The 14029-nt window shown below is 42.0% G+C and overlaps 1 protein-coding gene across 2 annotated transcripts in view; it reads left to right on the forward strand.

Annotated features, from left to right (window-relative positions):
• The window catches only part of C2H8orf34 (chromosome 2 C8orf34 homolog), a 165863-nt gene continuing 152036 nt past the window's right edge, over nucleotides 203-14029 (forward strand). Inside the window, exon 1 of one of the 2 annotated variants that reach the window (XM_021388264.1) lies at nucleotides 203-936. In XM_021388264.1, coding sequence (XP_021243939.1) covers nucleotides 868-936 — 69 coding nt within the window. In that variant the 5' untranslated portion in view covers nucleotides 203-867. Of the gene's footprint in view, nucleotides 937-10725; nucleotides 11204-14029 lie in introns of those variants that run through there. The other variant, XM_021388263.1, reaches the window with a different exon arrangement.

Here is a 14029-nt window from a genome sequence, read left to right on the forward strand (position 1 = left end):
ACACAACTCGCAACCAGGGAGCATCTGTCTGCTTGGGCACTTCAACTGTTTTATTAAGATCCTCTGTACAGCTAATTGGGAATTCCATCAGTATTATGAGGAAGGTAGTACTTTAAGATTTTAGGATAATAATAAGAAAAAAAAAAAAAAAAAGAAGGAAAAGCGCTGGCTATCGTCCCCGCTCCGTGAGCGGCTCCTCCGGCGCCCCTGGCACCCCGCCCGCGGAACTTTCCCTCAGCGGCCAGGCCGCTCAGGGCATCTGGGCAGGCGGGCCGCCCCCAACCCGGGCAAGTTTTCGCCTCAGGGCTGACCTGCAGGGCTAGCTGCCGGAGGGGGAGCGAACAGAGCCACGAGCAGAGCCGCCCCCGCCTCCCGCCCGCTCTCCTCCCCTTCCCCCGCTCCCGCCTTTTCAGCGCGGAGCCCGAGCGCCAGCGGCCGCGCTGGCAGGAGCCCCCGGCCGGCGGCTCGGGGCGCGGCGCTGTGGCGAGGGCGGCAGCTCGGAGCCGCGGCTGCTCCTGTAACCAAGGCGCTGTCAGGCGCGCTCACACATACGCACACGCACACACACATCGCGGAGCGGAGCAGATTCGGGGCCGCCTTTGCAGCTCTTTCCCTCCTGCACCATGCTCTTCTCCAGGAAGCGCCTGCCCGCTGCTCCCTGAGGGGACGGAGCCCGCCGCCGCCTGGCAGCCGGCTGCCTACCCCCGCTCCCCGAGTTCGCTCCGTCCCGGGCACTTCGGGCTGCTGCCGCCCCTTCGCAGCGCCGTCTCCCGCTCCCGCTGTGGCAGCCCTCGGGCGGCGGGGGAGCAGCCGGGAGCAGCCGCCGCCGGGGAAGAGGAGCTCCAGCTCCCACCTCCGGAGCGCTTCATGGCGTCTCACCAGCAAACCAGGATCCAAGCCTACCTGGAGAAGAATAAGATCGGTCCTCTCTTCGAGGTAAGGTGCGCTCCTCCGCGCCAGGGGCGGCTCCTCTGGGGGCCGTGGCCGCTGAGCGCCGGCGCAGCCTTGTGTCCGGCCGGGAGGGAGCGGAGCGGGGCGCCGGGCACCCGCTGCCCGCAACGCACGTGAGCCTCCTCCGCACCCCCGGCCCGGCGCAGCCCCTCGCCTTCGCATCTCTACGGAGACAGCCCGGGGCAGCGGGGGTGGCTGTCCCGCAGCCCGTGGGCGAGAGCCGCGGTGCTGACCCCCCCCTCGAGGGAGGGAGGGAGGGAGACCTGGCGAGAAGGGGAGACCTGGCCGCCTCCTCCGCAGGAAACCCGCCCTCCGCGCTCGGGAGTGCATCTGTCCTGCGAAAAGTCGGTGGCGATGGTGTTCCTGACGTTTTCAATCGCAGTCCTACACTCGGGAAGGTTATTTTTGCTGTAGGTTCTCCTTAGCGTTAAAAAGATGCGCTCGCTTGGATTTGTAGATGTGCAGATGTGCGTGTTGTACTATTTCTGTGCATGAGCTATGGGTGCTTAGAATTTAAAAGGGTACCAGAGCAATCACGACTATTACCATTTATCATCCTGTTTCTCATGCAGCTTTCACATCTAAATGCACATATGTTACACTCTGTCAGTATTATCCCAAGATGCAAGTCTCCCTTTTTTAGTATTTGACTTGCTCTCCGTCAAGCTTACTACACATGAAATCTTTTCCATGCTGGTTTATCAGTACTGAGAAAATAGTGGGGAGGATAGCCTGTCTCCAGTACATGCTTGGGTGGCATTTGGCAACCTGCATGAGAGAGGGTCTAGTTTTCTTCGAGAACGGTTAGCTGCTGGTTAGGCTTTAGATTTTGCATGGACTGTGGCCGTTAGGACAGACTGTTGGTTTGCTGTCAGAAGTGTTAGCTATGTGCACTAAATAAATTCCTGTTTGATCAAACTGTTAGTGGATACCAGAGAACTGTTGGTGTGTTTTCTAGCTCAAGAATTCATAGAAACGGAATCGTTTGTGCTGTCCAGTTTCTGAATAACAGACTGTTCCAATCAAGGCACTTGCTATGTAGGTAACAGACTTGTGCATATTTTGAACGGAGTTAAGTGCCCTGGAGCTGTTGGGAAGTTAGGCCCTTGACAGCTGTAATTTTCTTCTAGATTTTCATCAGTTAACATCGTTTTACGCATTAAAATTCAAGCTAGTTACTTGACTTTGCTGTTCTGTGCTGTAACCTAGTTTCTCAATAGTGTTAAGTTGCTTGTTTCTATTGTTATAACAGTAGGATGCGTTAGTTACCAACAGCAGAGAAAAAATGAAGAAGTTGTGCTTTTTACAGCATTTCATATACTGCTCGGTATTTCACTAGTCACGATGCTGTAAGGTTTTCATTGTGGCAAAGAGTCTGTGGAAGACTCTAAATGTCCCTTGAACCTTGCAGGCTGTCCACAGGTTGTTAGTGCGCTCCTCAATACCAGGAAGAGATTTATTTTTTGGTGCAGAATTCACTTAGACCTCAGTAGTAGGGGGTGGATTTAAGAAATAAGATGGTAGCATTCATACAGCTGTTGAAAGTTATTTTAGTCTGTAACACTAGGAGGAAAAGGATCGTAATTCTTGTCTCCTGCTTCCTAATGTCATTTAACATCTACGTGTATTTATCACTTTCATGTACTTTTTATTCTCAACAATTTTTTTTTTAAGATGTGCTCAATCTTGTACCCCTTAGTAAGGGAAATATTGTTTCTGAAGTTGATAGAAATTGATGAAAACCAATGCATGGATTGAAGCTTATGCTCCACATTAGTATTTCTATTATATATGCATTGCACTGCTCACAGTCAGTTATATTCCCTAACGCATCAGTTTTTCATATCTGTAAAAGTTCTGGTACAGTGAGTGAGGAGACCTGTGTTTCGTCTTTCATTCAGAAACAGCCAGCATTTTCTTCTACCGCTCCTGGCTTTGATGCTAATTAATCACCAGTTGTTATAGATGACAGCCATCTCTTTTTTTGCAGAGTATTTATTTTCAAATACCAAGTTGGATCAGCGTAGACTTGGATTCAGTTTTCTGCAGTGTTATTTGCTGAGCAGGTAGTGACTATAATTGCTCAATACACGCTTCAAGCCAACATTTCAGGGAACACATAAAACAACACTGGGTAATTGAGGGCAATCACAGGAAAGAAAAATGTGGAGAGAGAACATGGAGGCTTTTTGAAGTGAAGGCAGGGATGGTGATGCATAAGTGGATCATACTGCGTACTTGCACAAATGAATGATCAGGGATCAGGAGAACTTAACATCATAGATCTTAGACAGTTATGCAGGCACAGTTAGCTGGTTTTCTGATAATGAAGTATAATTCCCCTCTGTTATAATCAGTAGTGGTATATGCCATTAGTTACTAGTCAGTTGTTCTCCAGTAGTTAGCAGTTCTTCTAATAGCTCTTCTCTCCTTGGCCTGTATTAGTGGCCTTCTGTTATTATTCTGTTACAAAAAGCCATTATTGTGGCTTTTTGTACGTCATTAACCGGTGGTTTCTCTACTAAGGACATTTGTTCTTTTTGACTTCGTCTTTTTTTTCATCAATGCTGTAATGTGTGGAAGAGTACAGTTTTATTTCTTGACGGAATTGCTGTATGATTTGACACATAAATTATCTCTCTGATAGGTGTGAAAGAGAATTGATGAAGAGAAGTACTGACATGGGATGCAAGAAGAGCGTAGGGCCTCCTTTTGTTGGCAAGTTGTTCCTAGCTATATAAAGAAAGGTAGGAGTAACCTGACAGGTGACAGAGCACTGGCACAGGTTGCCCAGAGAGGCTGTGGAGTTCCCCAATTCAAAAGCCACCTGGATGGGTTCCTGGGCCCCCAGCTCTGGGTGTCCCTGCTTGGGCCAGATGGACCCAGAGGACCCTGTCAACCTCAGTTGTGCTGTGATTGTGTGATTCTGGAGAAGGAATTAACAAGCTTGGGCTGACTCAGCAGGCATCAGTCTCCTGCTGACTACCAGTACCTGATACCAAATAGTAGAAGTTTGATCCTCTCAGCTATGAATGGTAACACACATTCACTTTTGACTCCAAGCATTTTTACTTGTTAAATTCTTATTTGTGGCTTAAAGGTAGGAAGGAAGGTGGGTGGAAATTAGTGTGAGCATCTGAGACTGTGTCAGTTTTGGGACATAAGACAGATTACAAAACAACTTGGATAGTTCAGCCCCATCTCCTCACCGAATGTAAATCCTCAAATTCAAAGTTGTTACTTAGCAGCCATTTGCCATCACAGGTGCTGAAAAGATCTTCCTGGTAAAATTCCACGTGAACCTATAGGTCAGCTTCTAAATGACTCGACCATGCGTGTGTCGTTAGTATTGACAGTAAGGTCTTAAGCTAACTCCCTGCATTCTGTTAAGTGTCATGAGCTGGCTTATCCTGTGGTGGTTTTTCATTTGTGTGTGTGTGTGTGTGTGTGTGTGTGTTTTGGATTTGGTCTTGGGCGTTGGTTTTTTCTTGTGTCTTTTTAGTCTGTTTTTTTTTTTAACTTTGGAAGTTTAGACATCTTTCTGTAAGAGCAGTTGAGAACACTGTGATTAGACACCTAGCTTAGATTTGAGGAATGCCCTTTAGAAACGCCTCTTCTGGGATTTTTGTGGCAACGCTTAGCATAGCACTACCTCGTTGGTTTTGTTTTTTTTTTTTCATTTAACTCTTGTAATGTAAAAAGAACTCTAAATCTGAATTATTACTGTGACGAAGCTTCACTGTTGTTTTTTTCTAAAATGTGAACAGGAGGTGTGTGCCTAAAATTGGCTGGGACAGAGTATTCAGAATCAGCACCCACTCATTTCTATCTGAGTGAAGTATTGACCCACTTTGCATTTCAGGCATCCGATCCAACAATTTTTTTTTTCTCATGCTAATAGTTTCAATGAATAATCCTGATGCCTGTGAGTATTTGTGCATTTAGACTTCTGTGCAACTGCATCTCTTCAGCATCCAGTTGTCCTGATGGTTAGTTTCTATGAATTTGAAAGCTTGATCAGCACTCTTAAGAACAGATTGCAATAAATCTTTGAGAGAGAGATAGATTTAGTGTTTTGGAATTTTCTTATTTATTTATAGAACCGCAGCAAAAAGGAATCAAGCAGGTACACTGTTGTTATGCAAGCCAGAAGGCTGTAATTTCTTGTAGTTATAGAAAGTCAAAATAACTCTTCTCAAAATAAACTTACCTAAGAATTTTTCTCCAAGTATTGTGGGCTTAGAACTTTAATTTTTGTTTTAAACAGTATAAAGATTGTGTCATAATGCACCTGTTTAGTGAATAGTAGTATTTATAGTGTGCCTTGTGACTGAATTAGTCAAAGCTGGGAATGAATTTTGGAGTTTGGACCATATTCTGCAGCATTGTTTGCCCTCAGCTCTTAAATGCACAAATGTAGACAGACAGCTTAAGATTCCTCACAGTGCCAAGTTATTTTTAATGTACAGTGTCTTTTGGGCTTGCTCAAATTATGTTTTGTTTTATTTTGATATTCAGTTTAATTGATTAGATTTTTCCCTAGCACAGAACAGTCTGTATTCTGAATGATATGAGTTTATTCAGAGAAGCATTTAGTTTCAGGCAGCTAGATGGAGCCTTTGAAAGACCAAGCTTTTCAGTATCTCAACATCATGAGCATAATTTGAAGTTCTAACTGGTTATCTAGTTGGCATTGTTTCAGGGGAGCCAATTTAGCAGTTTTTCAAGGGAAGCCAGCAGTGATCTGGAAATGCCACAGCGTTACACACAGTTGGGGTGGGGGATCGTATGTGTTTTAATCTTATTTTATTTTTTTGTTCCTTACTATAGTAGGACTTTGTGGTAGCCTTGGTGTGCACTGAAGGAAAAGAGGTAGGAATGAAAGTCAAGTGGAGGAAATAATGCAGAGATGTCCTTTGCTTTTCAGACTATTCACTATGCATAGAAATAGATGTCTTGGTAAAGTTTTCTTTAAGGGAAAAACCTTAATGAAAACGATAGGAAGACTCTGTCCTATTGATGAACAGTTCAATGAATGATGGCTTTAGGCTTTTTGCTTGGATTGTGTGACCACCAAGGTGCACGAGATGTCAGAAATGTGCGTATGGATGAGGCATTCATAATTCTTCTCTCCTTGGAATTGGGTTTGAGAAAAGAGTTCTTCCCTCAGTTAAGAGAACTTTCATGTTTTGGTCCTGCTACCTGACTAGCTGATTTCATAACATTTGAAGGAACTTAGGTTTTTGTGGTATTTACTCCTTAGGGAATTTGCCCGAAATTAGTTAGGTTTAAAAAAATGTTGGGAAGAGATGGTGAAAGAGGTTACAGATACAGGTATGCATTTGTGTCATCACAAATGTATACAATAATCACTTAAAGCTTGTTTTCACAGTGGCAAAAACATTACTAAAAGGGAAGTCTGAGTTTTCTTAATGGGTTTTAGTAAGTTCTTTCTGACAAAAGAAGCATAAAGAAAGAAGAATTAAAGTTAAATTATTTGTCTAATAGTAATTAACAAATGTGAAGTACCGTATCTGAAATATGACATTATAAACTGAGAAATGTATAATAGCTTCATTTTGTTATATTAACATTTCATGTTTTCAGACTCTTAAAATGACAATTACGTTGTTTCTTGGGATGGAGCAGAAAGCATAACTATATTACCATAAAAATAAATAGCTGTGAGACTGAGGAATAGTTGTCACTTGAGTAGGTCTTCATCAAGGGCCAGCAGAGTTTGACTATTAAGTGCCAAGGTCTGGAACTTGTAGATGTTCCTGTTTAAAATAAAATGGTGTCTTTGCTATAGGACGTGCAGTGGAACAATGACTGGTTTGAATTTTTGTCTGGCAATTTCTGTTAATGAATCAATCTGAACCAAAATAAGCCTATTACTGCTACTCTTTTTTCTTTGCTTTTTATCGCCATATGACGTCTATGCCAAGTTTTGGATTATATTTAGTGCATAATATTAATTAAACCTGAGGTAAGCTCTTCAAATGTTTTGTTTCTTTTGATTAATCCAATCTTTTGGTACAAAGGACAAATGTAAATGTCAAATATTAAATAAAAAAAACTTCAATGGCTTTAACTCAGTCTTTATTTATCTATTTTCTAAATGTTTACTTTGTAGTTCCTGATTTTTGCTTTTCCAATTGTGCTAGGTCCTATCTGGACATAGAGTTGGCACAGTCTCAGCCTTCTGTTTTTGGAGCTTCTGGGAGGGAGTACAATTCTGAAAGGTTTGGGCACGTAGTATCCTAGACTGAATTCCTACTGTGTGTGATGCACCTTGCCTCTTCACTGTTATGGAGCAAATGGATTTCTTAGCTTCTTTATTTTGACATTGACTAAATAGACGCACATAGAATGATACCTGTTAGTGCTTACTTCTTTTAAGTGTTACTGTGTAAACTGAAACATTTAAAAAATTGAGTTAGAAAAATAATACTAAATAGCATTTTCTTCTACAGTTGGCCTCTAATTTTGAAGGTCTAATTAATATTCTTTTCTGTGTTCAATATCTTTTCTTCCCACTTTTTCCATCCTGTTTTCTGTCCTTTTAATATTTACATATTTTCACTGAATGTTCAGTCCTCCAGTGACCAAATGTGTTTCTTTATTCCTCATTATCTTCTCTCTTTGCTATTTTGCAGTTTTGTCTTGTTGCCATGTTTCAACACGCTCTGCTGTTACCTGCAATTCCATGAAATACCCTCTGTACACCTTCAGTTTCCATTTAGTTTTTGGATTACCAGGTTTTGCAGAAAAAAGGGAGATGGTTGTTTGTTTGTTTTTATTTTTTAATTAAAAAAAGGTGGAGACTGATAGCTTGTTATTGTGATTTATTTTTACTTCTTTTTTTCTTTAAATATATGTGCTTATTTATTAGTGAGGGGCAATAGATATAGTTTATCTCTGGACTCGAGACGATAATAAAGAAAGACTACCCAAACTCCTTAATGTCTGCAAAATTCAGATAAAAATGTTGTCTGCTGTTATCTGCTTTATTCTCTATTCTTCTCATTGTACAGATACATGCTTTCTCAGTTTTCTAGCTATGAAATATGAGAGGGAGATATCTTCTCTACTAAGAGGTGACACTTCTATTTGTGAAACCATGAGAAACAATTAAAACTGATCTGGAAGCAAAACCATTTTCAAATAGAATTGCGGGAAAATGTTGGCTTCTCGGTGAAGGCTGTGTACTGTTTCAGACATCACTGAAGGTTATGACAAACAGCACTCACTTGATGAAAACAAAACCCTAACCCTAAAGCCTAACACTAACTCAAACCCTACTGAACATGCCTAACCTTAACAAGCGTAACCCTAAGGTGAACCTAACCCTAAACCTAACCCTAATCCTATTGATGGTGCCTAACTTGAAGAGGAGCCTAACCCTTTTGATGGTCCTTAACCCTAACAACCCTAACCCCAAGGGGATTCTAACCCTTCCCTTAACTCTACTGATTGTGCCTAACCCAAACTCTAACCCTAAGGGGAGCCTAACCCAAACTCTTAGCCCTAAACCTAACCCAAATCCTAACCCTAACCCTGCGAGAAATGCTCATGTTCAATAGTCTACGCTTAGGCAGAACTTGCTATGAATCACAATTCATTTCATGCTTTTGCAATAGTAAGCAACCTTGAGAAAAGATTGGAGAGACACAACAGTTTATATTTCCTACTTCCTGGCGTGAATTCTCTTGCCTGTTTCCTCATTGGTTAAGTACTCCAGGGTTCACAGCCTCTCTGATGCTTTTAATTCTCTCAGCAGATGTCCCACCCCTGTTTGCTGTTTGGTTAACCCCTCTCTATTCTCCTCCTATTCTTCATTATTTTTTAGCTATTATGATACCCTCTCATAGTTAAACTTCCCCTCTGTCTATCATTCAAACCACAGAACTGGTTTGTACCAATACATCTCCTGATGTTACTCAGAAATGTAGGTCTTCTGTTCTGCAAGCAGGAATTTGTCTTGTATCAGATCTCCATGGTGCCTCTTTGGAGTCATAACATCTTATTGTTATGCAAAAACAATGTTTCTTTCCTGACAACCCAAGCCATAACCCTAGGGGGAGTCTAACCCCAAGGGGAGCCTAACAATAACCTAAGGGGAGCCTATCCATAACTGCTAACCCTATTGATGATGCCTAATGCTAACCCTAATCCTAACCATAACCCTAACCCCGAGGATGGCCTAATTCTAAGGGGAGCCTAACACAAAACCTACCTGTAACCCAAACCCCAAACTCTATTGATAGTGCCTAACCTGAATGCTAACCCTATTGATGATGGTACCTAATCCTAACTCTGAGGAGAGCCTAACCCTGAGGGGAACCTAAACCTTACCCTAACCACTAACTCAAACACTAACCTTTAGAAGAGAATAACCCTAACCATAACTCTAACACCTAGTGCTAAAGATATCCCTAACCCTATTGATGATGCCTAAACCCTGACTCAAACAACCCCAACTCTAACCCCAACCCTAAGGGCAGCCTAACCTTAAGGTTAGCCTAACCCTACCCTTATTGCCTATGCCTAATCCTAAGCAGAGCCTAACCCAAATGCTAACCCTATTGATTATACCTAAACCTAACCCAAATCCTAACTCTAGCGCTAAGGGGATCCTAACCGTAACTCTACTTTGTGTTGGTGAGGCCTCACCTGCAGTACTGCATCCAGATATGGAGTCCTCAGTACAGGAGATATAGACCTGTTGGAGCTCAACCAGAGGAGAGCCACAAAAATGATCCAAAGGGTGGAACATCTCCTTTTGGGGACAGGCTGAGAGAGCTGGGGCTGTTCAGCCGGGAGAAGAGAAGGCTGCGTGGAGACCTGATAGCAGCCTTTCAGTATCTAAGGGAGGGCTATGAGAAGGAAGGGGACATACTCTTTAGCAGCGTCTGTGGTGATAGGACAAGGGGAAATAGTTTCAAACATAAAGAGGGGAGATTTAGGTTGGATGTAAGAAAAAAGTCTTTTACAGTGAGGGTGGTGAGCCTTGGAACAGGTTGCCCGCTGGGGGCTCCACCACAACAAGGTCGGGCTGGATGGGGCTCTGGGCAACCTGTTCTAGTTGTAGGTGTCCCTGTTCAATGCAGAGGAGTTGGACTAGATGGCCTTTAAAGGTCCCTTCCAACCCTATGGATTCTATGATTATATGAAAAATTAATTCTGGGGTGTAGGAAAAGAGCATGATCACTTGAAATGGATGCCTGTATATTTACCAAGACCACCCAAACATCTGTATCTACTCTCAGTATGAGGGGTAATATCCTTTTAAAACTTGCAACAGACGAGTTCTTGACAGACTTAAATTTTGTGTCAGGTGTTATATCTCATGCTGTGTTAGTTTCTCTTCTGGCTACTCTGTTTCACAGAATATCTATTTTTAGTTCCATCTAAAATGTTCCGTCTGAGTTGTTAGGCTGGAGTTAGGACAGGTCTCCTGTTTTGCTCTTCTGTTATTGTGGGCCCTTTTCTTTCACTATTCATATCCAATGAAGGTATCGTATTTGCATTAAACGTAGAGTTCCCAGTGAAACACTTCAGTTTTGAACTTAACTTCAAGTAGCTGTGTGAGAGAATGTGTTACATTTGTGCATTTGTACAAAATGAAGAATGCATGAACTTGTTCATCCATAAGTAGAAGACTATTTTGTATCAGTCACCTCTTGCAAAATTTCTGTACATTTGGAGAGTGGAAATTGCTACCTTCTTGTGTGCTTATTTTCATGAAGGATTTTTCTCTGTTCTCTTTTTGCTAGCTCCCTGCAATTTTCAATGAGTAAAATGATTCTATTCACACACCAAATTTCTCTTTAGTAGCTGGAACAATAAGCTTATCAGGCTCTTCTGATGGCTTCTGGAGGAGCTGTTTTGCTTGGGAGAGAATCATGAGAGTTTAGGACTTTCAGCTGTGTTGGAGCCTTCTTAATTAAATCTTCCCTTCCCTTATAGCTTATTTTACTCTAGTTGTTTAACACCTGGAGCCACAGGTTCAGAGGCTGATCTAATAGCCAGCTACTGCAGGTCCTCTTTGTCTTCATCCTTGGCTGCTCATTCCAGCTGTTCTTGTTCCAGCACTGCCGGTTGTCTCATTCATATCACAGTTGTCCAGTGTGGGAAGTTGAAATGGAAGAAAAAGAAGACTGCCAAGTGAGGAGTGTTCCCATGGTTTAGGTTGGTGGTTCAGCATGTGGGCTGATGAGGTGCACACCGTTTGTTCAGGAGGGAAGATGTAAGTGGTCCGAAAGTGAGAGGAAAGAGAGGAGTGCAACTGCCTTCCTCTGCCACACCAACTTGTTAGAGGGTCATACGTGATCTCCATTATTACTTCATAAGGTCTAACTACTCATCCCTGTATACAAGGATCTTAAGTTAGGTTCGCTTGGCTGTTGCCTTTTAAAGGTGCAGTTCCTCATAGGTGAGGAGAATGTCTTGGAGCTCAGCCCACTCTGTTCTGTGAAGGAAGAGCAGAGGGAAGTGAGTAACAAAGTAATGAGGGAAAAATGGTCTAATGGATTAGGGCAAATGGACCGTGTGAATACACTGGATGTGAAAGTGAGAATTGGTAAGGAATGGGAGAGGGTAGGATGCAAAGATTAATGCTACACTGCCAACATGCGGCATTTTTCTCTTCTTTTTCTAATAGTGTTAGTCTCTACAGTTACCTGGAATCTGTGCTGCTTCTTATTTTTTCTTTTTTTCTTTACGAAAAGTTCTAGTGCTTAGTGCTTATTGCTGCTGAGAGGCAAATACAAAGAAAAATAACTTAGCTAAAGGAATGTGCATGCTTTGCAGTGTCTGACCCATATTTTAAGTAATCGATCTTGGCAATACTGCTTGGGTATAGATTTTCCAGGGAGTTAAAGGTGTCCTTAGCTCTTTGACTGACACTGGCTGATGTGTCAAAAACTCCTTTATCAAGATTGTGTTGCAGTCCAGTCTGGTAGGTGTTGAGTCTCTGCTGATGTTTGTATGAGTGGAGAGGTAAACCAGTGATTGTGAAGACTTCTCTGGTCAGGCATATATCTCAAAGAAAGGAATTCTGCAAGAAATTTAAGTTCCTTAAGTTTTCTTTAGCACACTAGTGCATAAAAAAGCTGCTCCATATTGTTGGGATTCTTCCTAGAAGCTTACATAAGTGGAACCTACCTCTTCTGGAGGTGTGGGAAATGGTTCACAGGATTGAAAAGGAAGGGTAGGTTCACCTGCAGATGGCATTAGGAGAGAACCTGTGGAAGTACTTATAGATTGGACAGTTAGGAACAAATAAATTTTATGAGATAAATTCTGTGATAGCTTTATAGAGATGGAATTTGGAGACAAGGTGTGACTAAGGCTAGAGTTGTGTTTGGAGAAAAGAAGGAGGACAGATTACTGGATTTCTGTGACTGTATTTACTGGAACTTCTCAGGCTGAAATGTGTATATGCAAGCACTATGCATGTAGGCACTCTGAAGCATTGGGAACATACCTGAGGATTCCATGTGTGCAAGACAAAGATCCTCCTAAATGCTATAGGTTCTATGTTCCTGTTCAGACTCTGCGCAGTGACTGCACGTACCCAGGACATTTGGGCATGAGATGCTCAATACACCCAGTGTTACTTGGATACTTATCTTCCCAAGCATTTTAAGAATTGTTTTCCTTCAGAACAAAGCAGAGATGTCCAGAGAAACATAAGCTGAGGACAAGGACGTGGTTTGCAAATGCAGAAGTCCCTTAGTCTGCTATTATGAAGCATTGCCCATAACCACTCTGAGGATTAACTCTGCTCAGGGATAACCATGGAGAGAACACAGGCTGCAATTTGCTCAGTGGCTTTTTAGGACACATAGTTTTGATTGATTTAGAGTCCCCATGAAAAACGTGATATTTTGGAGCTCCTCCTAAGTGTGCCCTGGTTCATTACAATGCCTGTAAATAATAAAGCCAGTAGTCTAAAAAGTTTAAGATAGTGAAGCTATCTAGAGACAAAGACTGAACTGGAGACTTACCAATATGGAGCGAAGAGAAGATGCACAAAGAAAAGACTAAGTTGATAGAGCATCAGATTTAATCTAGATTTCTTATCTTGTGAAGCAAAAATGCCTGAAAGAAGACAGCAAGGGTGAAAAAGAAACACAGGTAAATAAGGAACTCAAGAGAATTTATATTCTTACATGTTTTTCTATGATAATAGGAAAATGATGAGAAGAATGAAGTTGTCCAAAACGAAGATCCACTTAATGTTTACTTAAACACTGAAAAAAAAAAAAAAAAATTTCTTTTCCTGACTCTTTTCATGAAAATACACAGTAGTTATGCTGAGATGGTGATCCGTTATTTGGCTTCTCTTCCTACTTGTGCCTTTGTTATCCTGCTGCACTGGTCATGTATAGTATTCTCTGCTTGTGTTTCCCCTTCCTTTATCTGTCTTATTTAACTCCTCTGATTCTTACAGATTTCATATGATTTAGGAGATTTTACAGCTCATTGTGGCCCTCCTGCTTCCTGTTCCTCTTTGTACTGCCTTAGTTTCTGACAGTGCTATTAATCTCATTAATTGGTATCACACTTTAAAAAAAAAAATCTTTCTCCCTTTTCTCCAACTTAGTGTGGCCATTCAGAACATTGAGAAGTCTCAAGGCTGCAGTGAGGTCCACGTGAGCACACTGTTTTCCCACAGGTGGCTCTTCTGTAGCTAGTGAGCTCCTAATATGCAAGGCTAAGGCCTTCACTCATAACCAGGCAGATTTAGTCTAACGTTAAATTAACGGCAATCAAATCATCAGGAAGCTTTAATTGAACAATCACTGTCAGTGCAGGGAAGTTATTTTGCTGTGTCAAACAAACAAAAACATATGTAAAGGATTTGCAGTCATTGTTTTCTAAATAAAAAAAAATAGAAAATGAGAGTAATTATGCTTTGACTGTTATTAAAAATAGCTCTGCATTCCAAAACTCAGCATGTCTTCTGAAATTACCCAGATCTCGGCTTCTAAAAGTGAAGTACTTTTTGTGCTTGCCTAAGCCATTGCAGTCTTAATGGTAGAAGTCTCTGGTGAGAAAAGATGAACTG

The sequence above is a fragment of the Numida meleagris genome, chromosome 2, assembly GCF_002078875.1.
Source record: "Numida meleagris isolate 19003 breed g44 Domestic line chromosome 2, NumMel1.0, whole genome shotgun sequence".
Lineage (NCBI taxonomy): Eukaryota > Metazoa > Chordata > Aves > Galliformes > Numididae > Numida > Numida meleagris.